The 23,865-nt window shown below is 38.2% G+C and overlaps 1 protein-coding gene across 1 annotated transcript in view; it reads right to left on the reverse strand.

Annotated features, from left to right (window-relative positions):
• TECPR1 (tectonin beta-propeller repeat containing 1) overlaps positions 1 to 23,865 on the reverse strand; it is a gene marked incomplete in the record, with an annotated part of 1,181,271 nt that overhangs the window by 1,050,454 nt on the left and 106,952 nt on the right. The window contains 1 exon segment of the mRNA XM_044089712.1: positions 5,366 to 5,488. Within this exon segment, the coding sequence (XP_043945647.1) occupies positions 5,366 to 5,488 (123 nt within the window).

A 23,865-nucleotide genomic window follows, 5' to 3' on the forward strand; every position in this document is an offset into this window, starting at 1 on the left:
TCATTAACTTTTAGGTTCATAGGTAGGTACTAGGCTATCGGCCCAGGGGCCTAAGTAAGCCTAGACAACAAGGTTCCCTGGCTTACACCACCCAAGAAAGTTACTTTAATGTGCCCCTGTCAAGCAGAGCCACAGAAGTGATCCCCAGGGCGTATTTCCTATTTCCCATCCACTCATCAAGATTTTTCTTTAGGAGTGCTAATGAGGAACTTTGCTTGACATACATGGGTAGCTTGTTCGAGTATGGGAAGTCTCTGGGACAACAATCTATCCCTCCAGCATGTCCTGTTTACTTTAGTGATAAGGTTTAGGTCCCTAGAGTGTGTAGCTCAGAGGAAATTGGATTTCTTTAGGTGCAGCATGTCCAACAGCTCTGGGTTTGACATAGCTTTATATGTTAGGCAGAGATCAGCTCGGAGTAGGCGATATGCTTCTGAGTAAAGCTGGTGTTTTTTTGAAACAGTCAGTGTAGGGCATCTGGTTGAGGCCAGTAATCCTCTTTGTGAGGTACTTCTGTGGCCTTTCCAGCTGCTGCAGATGTCTTGTGAGGTACATTCCAAAAGGGGCGTTGATCTCTATAATGGGTCTAAAGAGTGTCGACTAGAGGAGAACAATGACCTCTTTTTTCCTGGATGAGAACCTTTTTGTGATGAGGTGTGCCATATAGAAGGATTTCCTGACTACTGTGGCAATGTGATTATCAAAGAACAGATTACTATCCACCTGGGTCCCAAGGTCTCTTATCAAACATTCTGCATGAAGTAGACTGCCACCTATGTGGTAGCTCATGGGTACAGAGTTTTTATCAAAGGGGATGACAATGCACTTTTGGCATTGAGCTTGAGGCCATGGCTCTGACACCAGGCATCCGTCTCAGTGAGGCCCTTCTGTAGGATGTCCACATCATTTGGGGACACAACTATGGCTCCTAGTTTGCAGTCATCTGAGAACTTCATTAGCCAAAGGTCTTCTGTGTTAGCCAGTAATTCAGAGAAGTAGATACCAAACAGGAGAGGTCCCAGGACCAAACCCTGTGGTACTCCACTTGTCACTAGTTTGAAGTCAGATTTGGAGTCTGCAACTTTTACAGTGTGGGTTCTGTCAATGAGCCAGTTGGCAACCCATCTTGTGACGTAGGGATTTATACCTAGTTTAGTGAGTTTAGCTATAATTCCATAATTCTATAATTTAGCCTTGAAGAGATCAGTGATCTGTCTTTTATTGCTTATATAAGAATAGGAAATTCACCCCAGGGATCACTTCTGTGGCTCTGCTCGACAGGGGCACAGGAAATTAATTTTCTTGGGTGGCGAAAGCCAGGGTACATTTTTGGCTAGGCTTATATAGGCCCTAGGGCCAATAGCCTACTACCTACCTATGAACCTATTATCAGCTTGTCTCCATGGAAATATAAGAAAAAAGAAAAAAAAATTGTCCTCTGCTGCAACCTGAAAGACATGCTGAAACATTTACTGCTAAAGGAAAACTTTTCATTATATTCAGTGTTTTCATATTTTCTTGATTCTACTTAAAATGTATTATATCAAGCCAAAGGTCTTCATCTAGATATTCACTTATGAAAAAGTAGGAGAAAACATATCAGCTCTACATATATCATGATCTGTGTACTTTTACACCCCATTTCTCACCTCAGCAACCCAAGATTACAGCTTATTGACTTAACTTTCTTCTCATTTTGTACTGTAATGCTTACAGTTTTTAATACCAAAAAAAAGGAGAAAGAGAAGAGGAAGAAGAAAAAAGGCAGCTGTTTACTTTAATAACTTTATCACATTCAAGAACAATTAAAATTTTTTTACTATAAAATATAGAATTTATATTGTGAAAAGTCTCATAGAAATACTGTTAAGAACAGAAACTGTGTTACTTACAGTTAGTTACCTTTTTCTTCTTCTTCTTCCCCTCCACTCAAGAGTCCTTCCAGACATTAAGACAAATGTTTTACAGTTCCCCACAAGTTTAACAAAGTCAACAAAAGTCCACTCTTTCCCTTATTCATAATCAGCCATATTTCACAAATGCAATTGATGCTTTGCAGTCACATTTACTCATAACTTCCATGCTGCTGGATTTCTTCCTATTCATCTCCATCTCCTAACTCCAGATTCTGATTCAATTTCAAGGTACTCCAGATTTTTCTAGTTAACTCCTGCGCTTTTCTCTGTCTCTCAAGCATTTTCCTTTGAAAAGTGGAAAAGGTTTCATTGGCAAAGTCTCCCTGTCTGCTTTATCAGAAGAATGAGAAGTACAGACCACTTCTGCTTGATAGTGCAATTCTTGGACAAACTTTTGCATTTCCTTCTTAGCCTGTTCTGCATCAGAAATGACTTTGATCCTCCAGGAAAAATATTGTGAAGAAGGCTTGATACAGCAGCTTGAATCTTATACCTGCCTCTTGACAGTCCCTGATTACTGTAATAGATTGTTCTCTTCTGCCTAATGCAGAGTGAATAATCATTTTCCACAAACACTTCACTGTCTCCAACTTTTAATACTTTGCCCTTTTGAAACAGTTTTGTCAAGCTCAACTCTTTCTGCTGGTAGGTTTGCATCTTTACTAATAAAGGTATTAGCTTATTTTTCGTGGCAAGATTTGGAGCATACATGCTGTGAGCTCCTTCAATTAACAGTTACTGCTATGAATACCAGTCCAATTGCTTATTTGTGCCTTCATAAAATTAATAAGGTCTGTGCCTTCTAGTTTTGCTGGTACAGCAGAAAATCTCAGATTTTCCATATGTACTCTGTCCTTTAATTCTACCATTTGTTTTAAAAAAGTAGTCTTACACTCGGCCAGCCTTTTCTTTGTTTTGACCTCTGCTTTTTGCAGTTTTATCAAGTTCATCTGAATATCTGTTTAAAGCTTCTTCCATTTTTTTCAGCCTTTTCTTATCTGCATTGATGTACTCCTTCACTATTTCATTTATTCTAATCAGCTCTGAGCACATTTGACTTATTTTTCCTCTGTATTACTGAAGCCATACCTTACACCAAAGCTGGAGCTTGAATTGCTTTCTGCTGACCAGTTGCAGGATTCTTCCCAGTCAGTGTTTTCTCTTCACCTTTTCTAGTTGATTTTTTTCAGGCTCTCTTAGTTTCTTATTTGCAGGCATCCAGGCAATGTATTTACTAGCCAATATCTGAATTTGACTCAAGCTGACAAGATCATTGACTGTTGTTTCTTAGTTTCTGTTTTCACATTAAAAGAGCTGAATTTAAGCTGTTGATCAGTGTGCAGCCATCTTGGAAGTCTCAAGGCTAACATCTTCTTTTGTCCTAATCTATGTCCACAACACTCCTGGAGGATCTTATTTTCCTAACAGGCACTGCAAAAAGTGGTTTTGTGATAATAATCCTAGAAAACTCTCTTTCTGAAAATCAAGAGCCTGGAGACGAAATACTTTTCTTGGAACAATCCGAGATAACAACAGTCAGAGCTGATTGACTGAAGGACTGGAGGACAGAGCTGGGACAGATCCAAAAGGTTTGATGCCAAGGATGAAGAATGTCTTAGGGATTTTGGAATCTATGAAGACTGAGCAGAAGGAATCAAGGAGTATGAAGATCTTTTCATTTTCCCATTATCTTTCTCTTGACCCCTATCTCTGACATTGTCTCTATCCTTGGGTTTGTCCCTGTCTTTTTTCTTTTCTCTGGATATGTATTTGGCAAAAGTTTTAACAACCTGCTTCTCAGAAGTTTTTGAGGGTGGCATTTCAATCAGTGTCTGCCAAATCGCCTGCTCTGCTGGGGAGAAGTTCTTGAAGTTTTAGCTTGTTTTTTTTTCTATCCAAAAAGGCCTGCTTGCCAAAGGTCAAACATACATCACAAGTCACATTTAACTAATCATGTCCTAAACATCTAAACAATATACACACTGCAAGTGCAGATCCTGAAGTGGGATTTTATGTCCACATTTGGGTCATTTTTTTTTAAACCTGAAGCCTTTTCCATAATTGAAAGAAGACTCACAGACAATTTCTGTACACAGAAACAAATAGGTTGATAGGTAGGCTTGGGTAGGCCCCTGTAAAAATAGAGACAGACAGAGAGAGAGACAGCGAGAGGAAATTTTTTTTTTTAATTGTATGAATAGGGTGACTAAAAGAGTTGAAAACCCCTGATAAAAGAAAGTAGGAAGACTGTAGCTGAGGAACAATGAAATGTTAGTGAAGAAACTTTACTTATCTGACCAAAATTGCTCGAGTGGAGAGATGGAAAAATCACATCTGGCTAGAAGGACAGTTAATGAGATCAAAGAAATGCTGCCTGTGCAGTGCATTATGGGAGAGGGGAGCTTGAGCTCTTGAGAAGCTCTGAAAATATTGCCGGCTCAGATCAGATTCAAAGCAGATAGCCCAGCTGTCAAGACAGATGGAGGGAACAACACAGGATTTGGTTGTATATATAATCGGCCCAATGGCACAGCCATCCATCCTATGTAACTATCCCTCCATCAGTGATATGTCTTTTTTAAACTGTCACTGGTACTCTACTATCCCTCCAAGAAATAGTCAGTCTGCTTTCTCCCTCCAAGAAATAGTCAGTCTGCTTTCTCCCTCACAGCAGTTATTAAGTGTCATGAAGCCAGGGTGATCAAACACCTGTTCTAATCTGGCTTCATAACATTATGAAACTGAAATATAGTTGTTAGAATTCTTATACTTTGACTATAATAAAAAGCTATAAAACCTGTGTGGGAGTAAGGCAAGGATTTAACTCCACAAACAGTTTTGCTACTGCCTTACGGACGTAATGACCTAAGAGTAAAAATAATAATGTGGGACAGCTCAGGGGGCAAACTCCATTTCACAGAAAACAGATCATGTTATAACTCAACTTTGTACATGTTTGGTAGGGTGGATCACTGAAGTTACAGAATTTGGAACTGCAAGTCTCAAAAAACATTTCAAATTCTTGAACTTCAAAATGTCAGACTATATCCATTCCCCACACATTTTGGCTGTGAGTCACTGTGGTTTCTCCATCAGCCCTTGTAGTAATTAGTTGTGTTTATCCACCACCCCTTGTGATAATTAGTCAAAGTGTTTTCTCCAACCCCATTAATGGCTATTAATCTTTTTTTATGTTATTGAGTGTATACATAAATTTATAAATATAAATAAGTGCCTATATAAATGTATGCCATAGTTCCTCCAATGCAAAAGAAGTGAATGAAAGAAGACAGCTTTTAAACTGTCTTCAAAATTGCTAGATGTTGCAAATGTGTTACAGAAAAAGCAACTAAAAAAAGTAGTTAATCTTAATATGTTTTAATAAATGCATGGAAAACAGCAAGACTACTCAGGATTGTAACACATTTACATTAATGATTAGAAATTACCTTAGCCCACACGTCTCGGGATCTGTACCGTCTGTATCTGATCCATCGCCTTCGTCGGACACAAGAATTCCATTTCTTATCTTTCGTATAAGTTGCTGGAAAATCCATAGCATATGTCCAACCCTGAAACATTAAAATTAGACTTTTATATAGCAGTTATATAAAAGTTTTATGTACTTTCTAACAGTGCTACATGATCCAGTCAATGCAACGTGAGCTGACAATGACCCTGACAATGAAAAAACTTGCTCAGACAATGAAGCACAGCAACAACTATGATATTTTGGAGGGTAAGTTCCAACAGTTTTAATTTCCAGGGGTTGCATGGCCCATCTGGCAACTGGCCATGAAAGTGACAGGAGTGTTTTGCTAGTTTCTAAATCATTTTAAGCTAAGAGGTACCACCCTCCTCATACATCTCAAATTATATGCACAGGAAACCTGAACAAAGCCAAAAATAATGGGAGAACGAAAGCCCAAAATTAGGGACAGATTTTTACATATTGCTCTTACAAACTTGGAACATTGAGAGAAAGCAGATTTCGCATTAGCATGCATTTTCTGAAAAACTTGAAGTCTAAAACTCAAATGTATGTCATTATTTAGTGACTTAAATCCTCAATAATTTGCCAGAAAACCACAACCTTTATGTGGGTCAGGACAAAATATGAGGGGTAAATCTGGGAATTCTGCAAAAATCTGGAGAGTTGAGAAGTATACTTCTCCTGTCTAGTCCAAATACCTAACAGTTTATCAGACAAACTCCTTCAGAAGTCCGTTTGTTAATTGTTCAGTCCTCAGTCAGTAATCTCATGTCAGACAGTAATGTGTTTGCCTAGCTACAATATCTGTTCTGTAGCTGCAACAAGCCACACTTCCCCAGTGTTCCTACATATGAACCCTGAGACAACATTATGAATTCTTAGACCATGCTTTGTAATCCATATCACAACTTACAAAGCTACAGGAAACATATTCACATGAACATTCTTGGAGGGTGGCATAATGCTTAAGGTGTTTACCTTACAGACACAAGGGGCAGGGTTTGATTCTCACATGGGATAATTGGCTAGGCTTAAAATGGCACACAAGGGCAGTTAGCCTAGTATTAATCTATGAACCTCTATGAACCTATGACTAGCATATAACAGATATGAACAGCAGGTTTCTAAGAACTTAAAAAAGTTCAGTTGGCAGCTACTACACCTAGACAAACTCCCTAAATCACATTCCTGCATCAAAAAATTGCTGAACCACACACTGGTAATAAGAAGTTTAAGAAATAATTTAGAAATAGCATTTGGAGCAGTGTCCCATATTACCTTTGGAAATAGCAGTGCACTGGGCTCTGCCACTGCACAGAAAAACAAGTTTGGGCAAAAGATATCTGAATATCAGAAAGTAAAACAAAGCAACTTCTGTGGTTAGTGTACATCATGCAACCATGTTAATTCAGTTAAAGTACTTGAAACAGTTAACCAGGGCAAGCAGTATTACAAGTGCAATAAATGCAAGAATAATAATACTTAAACAGGAAAACAGACTGGAACCACTCCCTATACAAACATTGGACACAATAGTTCAGAATCTGGTTCAACAGGGGCGAAGATATAGTATTGTTAAAAAGGAAAAGCAATGGCATAGATTCAGCATTGAGTCATACCAACATTTTAGTTGAATTTATTCCTAAAAAGGAACCGAATTATTAGATATTGCTTATGTCTAATGTTAAACCTTTTCTTTAAAATCAGACTTACATAAATCAATTCATAACCAGACAACTTTGTGTGCTATTCTGTCACTTGCTGTTTATATTATGACACTGCATGTGCATTAATTAGAACAATGGAAAGGCATAGTTTTAGGGTAATCAATTTTCTGAATTAATGTAATGTATACACATACTTTTATAAGGTAATTTGCTTACTTAGTTTTACTGGTGCATCCTTATAGCCACTGTGGTGTAGCGGTAGAGTTGTTGCCTCACAGCAAGAGGTTCTCCTGTTCGATTCTTGGCTGGAGTGCCTTTTGTATGGAGTCTGCATGTCCTCCCCGCGGTCAAGTGGCGTTCGAAAGACATGCATGAATGGGCATACCTTCGCTAAAGGTTGGGCGTCAGGCTGGCAACTCGGCACCATAAAAATCTACTGCCAATCATTAGCAGATAGGAGTTCCGCTGTGGTGACCCCTAACCGGGAAAAGGTGAAAAGACAAACAACGGTTTTACTGGTGTACCCGTACACAAGTATAGGTTATTTGGCTGAAAGGCACAAGTATGAATGGCACCCTCAATTGATTTTTTTGAGCAATTGCTCCCTCTTGTATACATAAATCAGTATTTACTATAGAAACAATATTCTGTAGTCAAGTATGTCTTGTAACTGAAATTAAGCTTTGTACTTAAAATATGTAGCATCAGACTTTTGTGTATTAAATTTTTGTACACTGCTTCAATGCAATGACTTAGATTGGTATAGCTAGATCAGGGTGTCACCACAATTAACAAATGTAATAACTAAAGAAGGAAAACTCTACTCACACTAGAGATAAAATAAGTACAGTAGGGTGTGTGGAGTGAAGTTTCCTGCAAGGGGGGAGGGATACTTGTCCACGACACAAAAATACTTATTTCCAATGCAGACTTCGACATAAAAATGGTCAACAGTAATGCTTGATGTAATATTCTTCAGTTAAATGGCTTAGAACCACAGGTGTAATTGTATTAATGTGTTTGCATTAATTAACTAATGAATGCTCAGATTAAATTTATTTACTTGACAGAAAAACAGCAAAAAACGCAGCAGAAAAAAAGCTAGTGGATAAAACATGCCAAGACTTTAATATTCAAGTCTTGGCTTGGCTTGTTTTATCCACTTGCTGTGTTTTTTGTTATTTTTCTATTGAATTTTTAGAACCGAGCAGTTTATTGCAGAGGATTTACTTTTTGGCTGCTTATTTACTTGACAGTTTAACTGACTGGCAAACATATATATATATATATATATATATATATATATATGTGGGTGTGGGTGTGTATGTGTGTGTATACATAGATATATATATATATATATATATATATATACATATAGATATATATATATATATATATATATATATATATATATAGATATAGATATATAGATATATAGATATATATATATATATATATAGATATATAGATATATAAATATAATACTGGGTAAAAGTATCTTGCACTTACCCAAAACACACTAAGCATGTACTGAAACCAAATGAATTTTCTGCACTGGTTTGTATCAGCCACTACATAAAGTGTGGCTTGGACTATAGACAGTAGCGTTGCTGCACATATCTGGAGTTGTGGTCACCTGCTCTTACTGCCTAGTGAACTGCTCTGTAAAATTACCACAAGCAAAACATTGCACTGTGCACACCCTTAACACCCAGCCTGAAGTCTAGTGTCACCTGATAAGTCTATCCTGGTGATGAGGGAAGCAAAGAGATGCACAGAATATTATGAATACCTAATATTGTTTATTCTCTAGTGTTTTTAAACCTAGTTACACTACTGAGGAACATAATGCACCTGTGAAAGAATCTAAAGCCTGTTGATCATATAACATGCGACTTGTGGTGTTTTATTAAACCTTCAAGTCTGCCTGACCGTGGTCACCTGCTGAACACCAAGTCTCCACAATGGGCAGTCCTTTGTCACGCATGATTCGTATCATTTTGAGTGACATCATAATAAATGGAAGTGCTACACAGCCAGCCACACAACTGTCCTTTCATAAGGGAAAGAAAATAAGAAAATAGTCACAACTGCTTTACATCTACATGCATGCATGCACATAAGATACATTTTAAATTCTAGCAAAACATGACTCTAACTAGACTACTGTTACAAGACAAAGCACAATGTCTTTTTGAATACCTGGCAAACAAATGAAAGTAAAAAGTTTAATATTCTGTTACAAGAAAATGTTTGCTAGCTTGCTAAAACTACCACGGACTGTCCACAAGAAAATTGACCATCCCTCATAAAAATGTGTTGTTTTCTAGAAAATCACAAAGACTTGAAGTCAGCAAATAATAGCATATATTTGAGTTCCATACTTCGCATCCTTCAGAAAATGCATGTTAACTCAAATTCTTGTTATTCTAGCAACTTTCTACATTTATTTATTATTTATGTTTTGTTGTTTTGTTTACCAGAAAAGTTTAACTGGGTCTATTGGGTACCCATTTTTAGTGGAGGCCCGGGGAGAAAAGTTCCAGGTTATATCAAAAAACAGTCTTCAAATATTAAATATTACAATATTTTTCAAAAGTCATTTTACATTACAAACTCATATAGACATATTACATTAAACGTAATACTATAATATGATAGGAGGTTTAAAGACTGTATAACAGAACATGTGTACAATATAAGAAATGCCATAAACACCAATACACTTGCTAGGCATGCTATGGAATATGGTCCTACACATTCTTTTAAATTCATGGCAGTTGAAATCATTCATCCTAGTGAACGTGGTGGGGGGGGGGTGTTAGGAACAGGACAGAATACTCTGAACTGAAACGGATTATTAGGATGAGAGCCACTAGGGGGAAGAGGCCTGAATGGTAAGATTTTCGTCAAAGCAATATTACAGGCTAATCAGGTTTCTAGATAGATTTCATGCCTTTACTTATGTAAATGTTTTATATTTTTATTTATTTTTATCTATTTGTGTATTTTTCAATGCTAATTGGAGTGTTAGTCTGATGGTTTACACAGATTTGAGTAAGTTGAATCCACCACTAGTTGTAGGATAGGATGTTTTAACAGGAGATTTAAATATTTAATTGTTTAATTGTATTCTTCATTTTAATGGTTATTCGATACTTAAATATGATGCATTTCCTTTTGACTTTGTCAGATGAAGCAGCTTACTTGGCTGCGAAAGCGCTCACAATAAATCAGTTTTTATGTTGGTATTCCTTGCTGTTGATTGGTTCTTCACGTGTTACTTTCTGAATTTTCAATTGTTTTTTTTTCAGGTTGGACCATTTATCCTCATTGCTGCTACTGCCTTTTGCTGTAATACTATAATAAAACATTTTTGTTTACAAATATTATACAGTAGCAAAAACATTTTCTTTATGAATAGCGAGTTTGAAATAAAGGAGATGGACAGAAGATGTTACAAAGCATATCTGCTGACAATACATAAAAATTCTGGATGTGCAGTAGAGTAACAGCATATAACAGAAATGTGGTAAAACTTCAGAGTAATTATTACACAGATACATGAAAGATCAAAAAGTAATTCAACTTCAGGAAGAATTAGATTATATAGCAAAATAACTGTCATAAGAAAGTCAGACAAGAAAGACAGAATAGAGATGGAGAGGATAATAGTTGGAACAAGAGGAGAAACAGAAGTTAAAAAGGAAGTTTTTTTAGAGTATGTTTAAAAACATGAAAGTTATTCTTCTGAGGCCAAAGGTAATGAGTTCCGAGTTTTAGCTATGAGACAGGAGTAGAGACGATTTATCCTGCACTTTTATTAGGCTTAGAAATAGAGAAGAGTAGTTTGTCTTCTGACCAGAGAAATCTGTTTGGGTGGTAGCTATGTTGAAGGGATTTCAGGGCAGGAAAGGCTGATAGCTTATGTACAACTTTATATATTGTAAGTAGTTGCACATAGGTTAAGTGATTAAGAAGTTCAAGCCATTTTAGAGTTTTAAGTGGTAAACAGTGGTGTGTGAGTTGGGAGCATTTGAGGCAACTTTTGTTATAGCATATTTCAGTTTTTGTCTTTAGGGAAGTTTGTAAGTCAGTCAGAACTGAGGTTCCATAAAGGACAGACGGTAAGAGTAGAGTGCCAGCAAGGGTAACCCTGGTAGCTGTGTTTAGCAAATGTTTTTCCCCTATAAAGCATTCCTAGTTGTTGGTGTTTTTGGCATTATTGTAAATGTGAAGACTGAATTTGAGTTTGACATCTATTATCATACCTAGTAATTTTGTATGTGAGATACCTTCAATTTATGTGTTATTAAGGGAAAAGATACAGGTAGTATTTTGACTGTGAATATTTAAGGTGAAGATGAGCAGCTTGGTTTTATTAGGGTTTAAGAGAAGGTTGGCAATGGTGAGCCAAGTCTTAGTGGAAGAGAACACTTCTTGCATTATTTGTAGAGAGACATGTGACAGGTTATTAGATGTGTATATAAGCATTGGGTCTACACTATACTGGTTTATTGAGGCTTGGCAAAAGATAGTGTGCAGGTTATTGATGAAAACATTGGAAAGGTGAGGGCCGAGAATGGAACCTTGGAGGACTCCTGCAAGATTGGTAAATGTGGAGACACACTTGCCATTTTACACACTCTTGTCTATTAAACAGGTAGCTACTGAACCAAGTGATGGTGTGAGGTGATAGACCAAAGGACGACAGTTGTAGTTTGAGTTTAAAGTGAGAGACTGTATTATAGATTTCAGAGAGGTTAAGGAATAAAATGGAGACAAGACTGCCTAAGTCTCTTGCTTTAGTTACAGTCTCTACAAAGGACAGAAGTGTAAAGGCTGTGCTGTGTGTTGATCAAAAACCATGCTGAGTTGAAGTAAAGTATTGGTTTTGAAAGAGATACTGGAGAAGTTGTTTTTCAGATAAATATATCTAAGAGTTTAGAAAGAGTGGACAGTATTGCAATGGGCAAGAAATTTGATACTTCATTTGATTTAACCCCTGTAAGTAGGGGAAAACAGACTACAAAAGATTAGTCCAGATAAAATCACTTTAGCTACCACATCTAGAAGACTCTCTCTCTCTGATACCTTCTTTGTGGGAGGAATGAAGGAGCCTTTTGAAATTTCAGGTAGTTGGTAGATGGACTGTATTTTTGTTCTGATTACAACTAATCTGGGCAAATCCTTTGTACTCTGTTTCTTGCTAGTCCGATCACACTCTGGGTCACAGATGGGATACCAGACCTGACTCAAGCTTTCTGGATTACCTCTATTTCTTATATGCAGGGGGATGATGTGAGCTATTTTCCAGCTGGGAGAACAACTCTTCTGTAAAGATTAACTGACAAACATGCTTACTGAGTCAGCTATGGTGCCAGTGGGTAGCCTTAAATATTGTGACAGTAGGTTGTTGGTGGAGGTGGAGCGTGGTTTCAGTTTAAGAAGCATTTTTTTTTTTATTATTATTTTTATTTTGGTGGGTATAGGGGTTAGAGTAAAGGATGGGTGAGTAGTGCTTTAAATTGGTCTAGATCAGTAAGTGGGCGGGGGGGGGCATTAGGAGGTGTGGAATTTATGGTTACCTGAAGCAAAGGTTTGGTGAAGGTAGATACGTCTTTGGTTGAGGCAGCAATGCTTTCAATGAAGTACTGAAAACTGTTGCAGTTTACAGTGGAGTATTACTTGGGGATGGGCTGGGTTCTTTTTTGTACCTGAGTTCAGCAGGGAATTAACTGAAGATCGGAATTTTTTTGGATCATATTTGTGGTCGGTTTGGAGGAATGTATTGTATTGTTTCTTGTCAAGGCTAACTTTTTTTTAACCTGGTTAAGGAGTTGCCCATGTATTTGAAGGTTATTAGTTGTTATGTTATTTTACCAGACTTTCCATGTTCTGTCTCTACTGTGCTTTAGGTTCTTAGTCTGCCTGAAAGCCAACAGGAGTGGGTAGTTTTCATTCTTCTGTTATGGAGAAGAGCAAGGCTATTTAGTGTGTTTATAAGTAAGGTGCTGAAGTGAATAACATAATAATTTTATAGTACAGTCCAGATGATGGCTTTTAAAGTGTCAATAAATGTCTGTTGGTTGAATTTTGACAGACTGTGTGTAGTTTTATACTGATGTAACTTGGCCAGGTGGGTTAATAGTCCTGAGGGCATATGCTGAGAGGCAGTCACTACAGCACTGGGAAGTGTACCAGCATTAAAATATTTACCAGGATCTGAAACCAATATTCAGTTCAGAACAGTAACTTTATGATATGACTTATTGTATCTAAGGGGGCTGTAAGTGAGCTGTGTGAACTCAAATAAGTTTATACCGGAGGCTGGGCTGTTAATGATTAGGTTCCACCAATCTATACTGATGTTGCCTAGTTAGATGGTTTCATCTGAAGTGGTATTATACAACCAGGAGAGAATATCTTCCAGTATGGGAATATTACCACCTTAGGATATATACAGCACGACAATGCATATACTTTTTCCCTTATTCAAATTAAGGAAGTTGGAGAGTATTTCAGCATTATGGAATTCTGGAATAGGTTCTGAGTATTTGACAATAGAATAGGTGTTGGGATAGAGGACAGCTATGCCACCTGCTTTCATTTAGGCTCGATTGGCTTTAATTATATTATAGTGAAGAGGAAGGAGTTCTGTATCTTTAACACAGGGTTTAAGTCAGATTTCAATGACTGATAAGATGTCTGTGTACGGACAGAGACCCTGGCAGGTAGTTCAGTGAGTTTACTGCATATACTACATAGATTTAAAGTAATGAGATTTAATTTTTGGTAGACCTTTACATATGGGAGGGTAAAAATGAGAGGTTGCTATGGGTTCTGTGGGCACTACAGAGGGACCGAACAAAGGAAGTGCATTTAGTTGAGTAAACAGAGGCTGTAAGTTTGGCATATGTGGATGGTTTGAAACAGGATATTGTTTTGCTTGATAATATTTATCTGATGAGTGGGACATTAAGGGTGATGTTTTACCATCTACAGTACTGAATAGGTTAAGTGGGCCTGGATTAGGGTGAATGTTGCCACATATTGAGATGTTAAAGAAGCAAAATCGTGATTTGGTATCAAATTTTGTGCTTATGGGGTAAGTTTTACATTGTGGATGAGTTTCTGGTAAACAACTACTTTGTATTTAAAAAAGAGATGGAAGGTCAGTATTGTACAGACAAATTAATGTTTTTTTTGTTGTTGCTGTTCCTAGTAACAGAAAGGGGAAGTAATGATCGATGTATCACTAATATTTATAAGAGTAATATTTAAAATCTGTCCCTATTTTTGGGCTTTTGCCCCCCCCCCCAATTATTTTAGACTTTGCTCAGATTTCTTGCACTACGAGTTTGAGAGGTATCTGCTCACATCTTTATAGCATGCATTTAAGCTTTGGTCTGAATGGCTGGCTTTTACTTCTAATGGCTGAAGTATGCAAGTCCGAATCTGTAAGTGCAGGATGCAAACCACAGAAATTCAACATAACCTGACCTTCAGATATGGAATAACGCCATACAATAGTGATACAGAGCAATAATTTGTAATGATTTGAACCTTCACAAATCAAAAATAAAAAAATATATATAGTCCACCCCTACATATATTCTAAATTAGAAGTGGCACTAAGAAAACATAGAACTAATTTTTTTGTGTGTTTGTTTGTTTTTTAAACAAGTATTCATTTTTTTGCAGCTGCATGATTTGCAGTGAAACCAAGCTTTCCTTTATCCTGACAAAGTACAGTCGTGTACACTTACCATAAATGTAGATGTTCGATTGTGTTAACTGCTGCAGTCCTAACCATTGGGGTTATCCATGCTGTGGTAGCCCTCAGTTGGTCCGAATACCAGAGTCAAGGTTTTGTGTGTCGGCTGCTGTCGCTTGCTGGGTGATGTCAGGTCATCCGAGCTATAAAGGAGAGTAGGCGATGCCATTACCTCAGTTTTTCTTGCCTTAACCAGCCAAAGAAGTCCAATTTTAATAATTATTAGTAGTCCTGGGGTCAGAGTCCCCCATAGAAATATGTGTGTCTGCAAGGAAAGCAGATATCAGGGGGAAGGAGGGAGGGAAAGCATGACTGCAGAAGTGAATACACGTGAATGTCTACATTTATGGAAAGTGTACACAACTGTACTATGTTCTCCATGTTTCACTGCTGCAGTCCTAACCATTGGGAAGATTCCCAAAGCTGAGGAGAAGGGTAGAAGATTAATAGAAACTTAAGATTGGGTGAGCATGCCTTGCAGAACTGCAGAGGCAAATCCAGCCCTAGCTTTTGAAAATAGGTTCAAACGGTAATGTTTGGTGAATGTGTGGAGTGAAGTCCATGTGGCAGCTTCCAGGATGTCCTTCGTGGGTACCCCTCTAAGGAATGCAGTGGAAGAAGGGGTTGCCCTAGTGGAATGGGTTCTGATGGTCCTAGGTAGTGGTTTTCCATGCAAGAAGTAGCAAAATTGGATGCAGTGTGCTATCCATTTGGAAATGGTCTGTTTGGATATTGGTTTCCCCTGTGCCCCTGTTTTAAAGCTGACCAAGAGCTGGTCAGTTTTCCTGAAAGTCTTTGTATGATCCAGATAAAATCTGAGTTGCCTGTGCACAACCAAAGAATGCAGTATCCTTTCCCTCTTGTTCTGAGGGTTAGGGAAGAAGGTGGGCAGGTGGATAGCCTGGTTGAGGGTAATATCCAAAACCACCTTTGGCATGAAGGAGGGATTGGTTCTCAGGGAGACCCTGTCTGCATGGAAGATAATAAATGGCTCAATAGCCATTAAGGCTTGAAGCTCTGACACTCTCCTGGCTGAAGTAATAGCCAGGAGAAAGGCAGCCTTTCAAGAGAGGTACTTTAGACCTGAGGATGCTGCAGGCTCAAAGGGAGGCAAAGTAAGCTTTTCTAAAACATAGTTCAGGTCCCAGGCTGGGGTGGGCTGTCTTCTGGGAGGCCTAATATTGGAGGCTCCTCTAGAGAATTGTTTGATAAGAGAGTGGGAGAATAATGGCTGTTTTGTATGAAAGTGTGCCAAGATGGCAGAGGCATGGATCTTTACGGAGGAGAAGGAGAGAACCTTATTAAGAAGCTCAGCAAGATAATCCAGAATAAGAGGAATGGAGGGCGGATGTATGTCTACTCCCTTGGACGGGCTCCAGGAGCAGAATCTTTTCCATTTTCCAGAGTAAAATTTTCTGGTGCTGGGCCTTCTGGCTTCTGTAATGATGTGAGGGACTTGCTTGCTTAGCATAGATTCCTTGTTGGTTTTGGTAGAATAAGCCATGCTGAGAGCTTGAGTGTCTGAAGGTCTGGGTGCAGCATTGTCCCCTCCCCAGGATAGCAAGTGAGGTATCAGAGGTAGCTGCCAGGGGGGCTGGTGAGATAGGCTGTGCAGCAGTGGATACCAATGCTGTCTGCCCCAATCTGGGGCAATGAGTATTGCTCTTGGTTTTTCCTCCCTTATCTTGATTAATACTTTTGGAATGAGAGGTAGAGGTGGGAATGCATACACAAAGAGGGTATTCCAAGGAAAGGTCAGGGTATCGCCGTCCAGGCCAGGTGATGGTACTCCCTGGTGCAGAATTTCTGTACCCGGTGATTTAAATGGGAGGCAAAGAGGTCCACCTGGGGGGGTCCCCCGTGTGGGTAATTTGCAGAAAAATGTCTCTGTGGATTTGCCATTCATGTGGGTCCAGCAGGTTTCTGCTTAGGTGGTCTGCCAGGGTGTTGTTGATGCCTGGTAGGTATTGGGCTATAAGATGTAGCCCCATGGATGAGGCTGCTAACCACAGGTTCATGGCTAGTCTGCACAGGGGGTAAGATTGAGTCCCTCCCTGTTTGCTGATGTACCACATTGACTGTGGTTCTGTCTGTTTTTATGAGAAGAACCCCTGGTTTGAGGTAGGGTTTGAAGGATGCCAGAGAGTTTTGTATGCTATCATTTCCTTTTGGTTGATGTGTAAGGGTAGTATTTGTGCATCCCAGAGACCTTGGGTGCATCTGCCTTCTAGGTAGGCACCCCAGGCTATGTCCAAAGCATCTGTAGTTATGGTCTGGTCTGATGGAAGGAGGGTGAATGGAAGTCCCTTGTTCAGAGCAGAGGCCTGGGCCCACCAGAGAAACTCAGATCTTATACAAGGGATCACAAGCAGGGAGTTGTCCAGAGGTTGTGAGTGTTGACACCTTAGGTTCTTTAGGTACCACTAAATTTTTCTCATGTGTAATCTGGCCAGAGGTACCAGGAAGATGCATGAGGCCATGTACCCTAGAGCTTATAGGAACTTCCTGGCAGAAAGCTGGGTTAGGGAGGCCAGAGAAGTGACATATTTAGGTAGGAAACTTTGTTTTTCTGGGGACAGAAAGACCATTTGCTGTTCTCTGTCCAGTAATGCTCCCAGAAATATGATTTTTCTGGTAGGTGTTTGTTTTGATTTCCTTTCATTGATAGTGAACCCCAGAGAAGTGAGTAGGGTTTTTACAAATGAGAGGTGCTACAGGAGCAGTTCCTTGCAGTCTGCCTGGATGAGACAGTCATCCAGGTAAGGGTAAATCTGTACATTGTTTTGCCTGAAAAAGTCAATGGCAAGAGCTAGACATTTGGTGAATACTCTGGGAGCAGTAGATAAGCCAAAGGGCAAAGCAGAGAACTGAAAGTGTAGTGACCCTGCTCTGAAGCATAGGAATTTTCTGCATGATTCCCTTACTGGGATGTGCAGGTAAGCATCCTTTAGGTCTAAGGTGACCATCCAAGCTTTGTTTGGCAGCCCTGGCAGAAGCTACTGTAAGGTAAGCATTTTGAATTTTGGGATTACCAGGAAGGTATTGAGAAAGGATAGGTCCAGGATGGGATGCCAAGTCCCCTCTTTCCTGGGAACAAGGAATAGTCTGGAATATAATCCTTTTGCAACTTGTTCTGGAGGTACAGGTTCTACTGCCCCTAGGGATATTAGGTTTTGCACTTGTTTTAGTTCTTCTGCCCACTGGTTTGGAGGTAGGTCTGGGTACCCTCTTGGAGGTGGTAGTTCTTGGAAAGTGAATTTGTACCCCTGAGCAATGATTTTTAAGACCCACTGATCTTTTGTTACAGAGTTCCAATTTTCTCTTTATAGAGATAGCCTTCCTCCTAGCTTTTGGTGTGGTGAAGGGCAGGCAGAGATGACAAAGGTAGTCACTAAGAGTTTTTTCTATACAGGTTTGCTTTTGAAATCCCTGCTCTAGTGTTTGAGGGGGACCACAGTTTTGTTCTTTGCTGGCCCTGAGTTTGACTCCTGGTGTGTCTGTCCCTATGGGTTTTGCCTTGTGCCTGCCTATTTGGTGCAGGAAAGGACCTGTGTTTAGAGGGAACATTTCTGCTGAACCTAGGAGGTTGTACTTGAAGAAAATATTTAACAGTCTGTATCAATTTTGCTTTGCCTTCCATATTTTTAAGTACCTTTTCAGTTTTCTGTCTGAACAAGCAGTCTTTGTCAAGAGGTGCATCCATGATTTTAGCTTTGACATAATCAGGGAGAGGTTGTTCCTTCACCCATGCATGTCTTCTGTTAACGGATCCTGTCACTACTGCCCTGCTAGAAGCTTTTAGGGCATCAAATCCACAGTGCAAGGAGTGATTTGCCACCTGAGATGAAGAGTACATTAATTCTGCTATCTCTTTATTGTTGGCAAAATCTGGAAAAGCAGAAATTTTCTGTTTCAAAAGTTTCAAAGTGTGCTGTTGATATTTTAACATATGGAGCTGACAGTTGAGAGCCATTACAGTTAAAGTTGCAGCGGTATATACTTTTTTACCCCATCTGTCCATGGCCCTGGATTCTTTGTCTGAGGGAGTAGGATTCTTTGCAGAGGTAGGCTTAACTCCCTTAGGTTCCATGAGTAATCACCTCTGGATCTGCTACAGGATTTCTGTAGAGGAATTTATGTGAGTCAGGTACCCTGTAGTAGCTGTCAGGTTTTCCAGGGGCAGGTGGAAGGGTGTCAGGGGTAAGGCTGGATTCCTTGTAAACATCATCTACCACCTCCAAGATGGGTAGGATGGCCAGAGGCCTGTGCTGGGGTAGGTCCAGAAACTCTCTCAGTCTTTTCTTGGATTGAGGGAAATCCATTGATTCACACTGGAAGTGTTTCCTGAGGGTGTGGAGGGTTTCCCCAAAGGAAAAGTCCTCCGGAGGTGATGCAGAAGGAATAGATTCTTCTGCATCTGAGTCTTCACAGGCAGTAAGAGGATTTTCCTCTTCAAAAACAGAGGAGTCAGATCCCTCTGAATCTAAATCCGATTGGATGTCTGGAGAAGGTTCCCTTCTCCTTTTGGCTGGAATGGCCTGATTACCCCGGATGAAAGTGATGAGATCCTCCACCATTTTAAGCATTCTAGCTTGAGGAGGAGGAGGAGGAGGAGGAGGAGGAGTGGAATGGAGACTTTTTTGCTGTTTTCTTTAGAGTAGCTATAAGTCTGGCCTGAAGAGTATCTCTTGGTGCTGTCAGTCGGAAGAGAGGGCAAAGGCCTTAAAGTGAATTCCGAAGTGCAGATCTAGTTTTAATTTTTCTGGTATTTTTTTAATACTAGAACATTTTTCATCTAGATTTAATTGATCAATATGTATATTTTCTTTTTGGAAATGTTCCATATAGTGATTTCTATAGGCATCAAGAATGTCACCTATATCCGAGACATTTTCCCTTTCTTTTCATGGAAGATACTTTTAATGTTATTAGCTTTTGATTGTATTGTGATTCTTGTGGATAAATTATGTAGATATTTGGGAGAAGTCGCCAAAGTATTAATTTTTAGTTTTTCTAAAGCTAAACTAGTTTTATGTGTTACAATTTTGTTGTATCTATTGTTTAATACTTCTACTTTCTTTTTCATCTCCAAATGATTTTGATTTTTTTTCAGGTTTTACTGACAAAAGTTTGGATTGTAGATCTAATAATTTAGAATCCCATTCTCCGATTTTTTTTATACCAAGTTAGGCTTTTACCATATATGTAAACTTTTAATGAGTCCCATATAATTATTTTATTTATCTCTGTGGTGTAACTATTTAATTTTAGTTATATATGCTGGAATTCTGGAATTAAAGAGTAATGGTTTGTACCCATTTTGAAGTTTTAGTATCAATGAATTGTGGTCTGAAAAGGGGCAGGGAGTGATTGAGAAATTAATGATTTTAGAGTGTAAGTCATGGGCAGCAAATATTTTATCTATTCTAGTTTGGGTACCAAATCTGTGATCTTGATGGGAAAACAACAAAGATTTATCTTCTTTAAATTTGAAAGTATCTACAAGATTAAATGATTTGACCTACTTGCTTAAAGCTTTTGATACAGAAGATGTACACCATGGTCTTTTATTTGTAGTTTCAGAAAAATCAAATATACAGTTAAAATCTCATCCTACTATTAAGTTGCCTTTATAATTATTGGAAATTAAATCCAAGTGTTTAACAGTTCCTGTTCCAATGCCTGGGAACCAGTATAGATTGGCTAGGGTCCATATTCTGTTGTTATATTTAACTATTACTAATGCCATAAGGCCTTCATACTTATAAATTATTTCTGGGTTAATCACATTTGTTTTCCATAAAATTGTTACCCCTTTTGTCTTTCTCTTATAAGTGGATTGCGCCAATATCATATATTCCTTAGGATTCCATTTGTAATTGTCATTTGTTTTGAAATTAGTTTCTTGAAGGAAGACAATACGTGCTTTGTTCAGCTTTAAATATTTCAGCAGATTTGATCTCTTGCTAGGATTTTTAAGCCATTGGTATTTAAAGATAATAAAGTTAAATCCATCTTAGGTTATTTAGACTATGTATTTCTTGTTTTATTGTGACTATTAAACATTTTCCTCTGATAACTATAAAGTATATGTTTCAGCTTTTAAAGGAAATTATCAGTTTTATACTTTGAGTGTTTACCAATAAAGTAATGTTTTGGTCAGACATACTAAAAATGTTTTTTATGAAATAACAAATTTAAATGAATAAATGTTTACAAAACTAAGATCTGCACTAGCCATGGAATGAAAATCATTCCTAATTTGATGGATAAACCTAAGTCCATCAGATTATCACACATATCTTAACAACATCTGAGCTCCCTAAATTGAATTATCATATGGGGAATATTTGTAATAGGAATAAGCAATATTTATATTATTTTGAAAAGATATAGTACTATTATAGATTAGACAGAATTTAATACAATATAAATGTCTACTTGCTGTATAAGTAATTAATATTTACATGAAAGATAGATGACAAGCAATTCAATCATAGTAAAGTAGGATGCATCATAAATAAAACCTCAGTAAAAGATTATAGCACACAGTTATTTAGCGTATTCACCCTTATTGATGAAGTCTTTCAAAACGTATTCTCTCTCCCTCTCTCTCTCTTTTGGCTTTTCCCGGTAAGGGGTCGCCACAGCGGATCACCTTGTCCGCTCATGATTGGCAGTGGAGTTTAACGGTGTCGAGTTGCCAGCCCGGTGCACAACCTTCCTCGGAAGGCACACACACGCACACACTCACTCCTAGGGCCAATTTTAGCGTGTCCAATCCACTTGCAGCATGTCTTTGGGGATGTGGAAGGAAACCAGAGCACCCGGAGGAAACCTAATGTTTATAATACAATGCATTTTACTGGATATATCAGAAGTTATATTTCACAGTTTGCCAGCATTTAAGTAATCACTTTGTTTGTTGCTAACTTACTTAAAGCATCAAGTTTGTTTTATGTAAATATTGATGAAAGCTAGTGCATTTTAATTATCAGCGCAGCCCTCTTTCCCCCATTTCCTACACATAAGGATTTTCATATCTGTCATTTCTTATTATAAAATGGGTGAAATTATAGGTTAAAAACACAAAATTCACTTATTGTGATTAATTATTACAAATTCCCTTTCCATATTTATAAATTGCCTTTTTATGGCATATACTGAAAGTTTGTAGTTAAATTGCAACATTCTATTTTGTATAATCAGCAAAGGTTAAACTGAGTGATTATTGTCAGTTTAATACTATTTATTCGGAATATGATTGTTACATTCTGTGGCATTTCAAGTTCAGGCTTCTTTTGTTTCTCTTGAACAACTTTGCCAGTTTGATGTCATGTATAAAGCATTAGTTACCTTGGTAACTGCTTAAGTATTATATATGGTCAAGATGGGTTACAAAAACTACAATTCAAGTCAAAGGAATTACATGACTTGTTATGCATATTTACTTATATAAGAAAATCATCATACTTCCCCTTGATGTTCAATGTAGTGTATGTCATTTATGACAAGTTAAGACAGTGGTGTTATTATACACAAGTCCATGTTATTAAAACCTGTCTTTAATACCTAAATTCAGCAAACTGCTTCATCTTATATGATGATTATATACTTTATGTCTAGATTTACTAAAATCATACATTACATAACTATTGTGTGTGTTGCTTTTGTTTTTTTTGGCTGTTGCTTAGTTATCTGACAGACCACACGCTGTAATGCTTATTCTTATTATTAGCTTATTATTAGCTCCTTCCAAGCATGTTTATACAGTCCATAGACTTTAAATTGAGACCCTTCTAGTTTCTTATTTGATAAGTATATTTCCATCCTTACATATACACATATCAGTACTTCAAGCATGGGCAACAATGCCCATCCAGTTTTGCCAGAGTACCATTCACCAGTTCATGTGGCGTGTTTCCAGGCTTTTCTTAAAATATCCAAACCAATATTTGTCCTGTTCCATTTTACCAGCCTGCTCCATGCAGTGGCCACTTTGCCAATGAACACTCAACACACCCTCCATTCCCACAGATATTTCAACGAAGGAAATCTGATGACTCTCTAGCACTTCCCAGCAACCCCAAACACCCCTAGAATCAGCTATCCCCATATGCACAACATGTCCGAGCAAGCTCACCCCCCCAGACCACTGCAAAGGGTACAGCACAAGAACAAGTGCTCTTAGTCTTTCACAGTAACTCAAACTTCCACTCTTATGTAAGTCCTTAATTTGTCTGGACCACAATGCATTTTAAATATAAAATTGCACTTATTATTTTTTTTTTTTATCAAGAATCAACTTAATGAGCTAAACGAAGTGTTGGGAGACCATCAATATATGTACATGTGGTTTAAAGCAGCCCTTTTATTTTATATATATATATATATATATATATATATATATTTTTTTTTTTTTTTTTAAAACCAAAAACTTCACTGCCGAGAATCATTTTAGATGCTCCTCAGAGCCTTCAAGCATTATTGTCACTCTGTCTCCATTACCATAGCAACCTGGGAGTGTCTGTTTCTGTTAGTGTGTCTGTGTACTACATACCAGAGGATCACAATGCACCTGAAGCAAAGCTTCACTTCACTGAAACTTCAAGCCTAAATTCCCTCCCTTTCAGCGAGGCAGCATCCAGGAAAAGAACGGAGAGCATACAGATAAAAAAAAAAAAAAAAACCTCCCAACAGGCTGCCACAACAAGAGATGACACATTTTTCCAGCTTTCCCACCTCTCACTCAGCAGATGTATAAACAAAGTGTTCTCTTTCAAAATATCCCAAATCACAGTTTTATCCACCCCCTTCCCCTGGATCCAGGCTAAAACACCAAATGTCTCTTCCTAATACGCAAGCATCAGTAAACCTCAATCACAAGCCACAACCCACAGCTTCCCGGAGACAAAAATGGCAACATACAACTGCTGCCAGACACAGCTGCATCCACACACACCATGTCAGGCTTAATCAAACAGCACTTGAAGCTATGATACCTCTCATAAT

Source organism: Protopterus annectens, chromosome 12.part0, assembly GCF_019279795.1.
Source record: "Protopterus annectens isolate FY-2018-M chromosome 12.part0, PAN1.0, whole genome shotgun sequence".
Classification (NCBI taxonomy): domain Eukaryota; kingdom Metazoa; phylum Chordata; order Ceratodontiformes; family Protopteridae; genus Protopterus; species Protopterus annectens.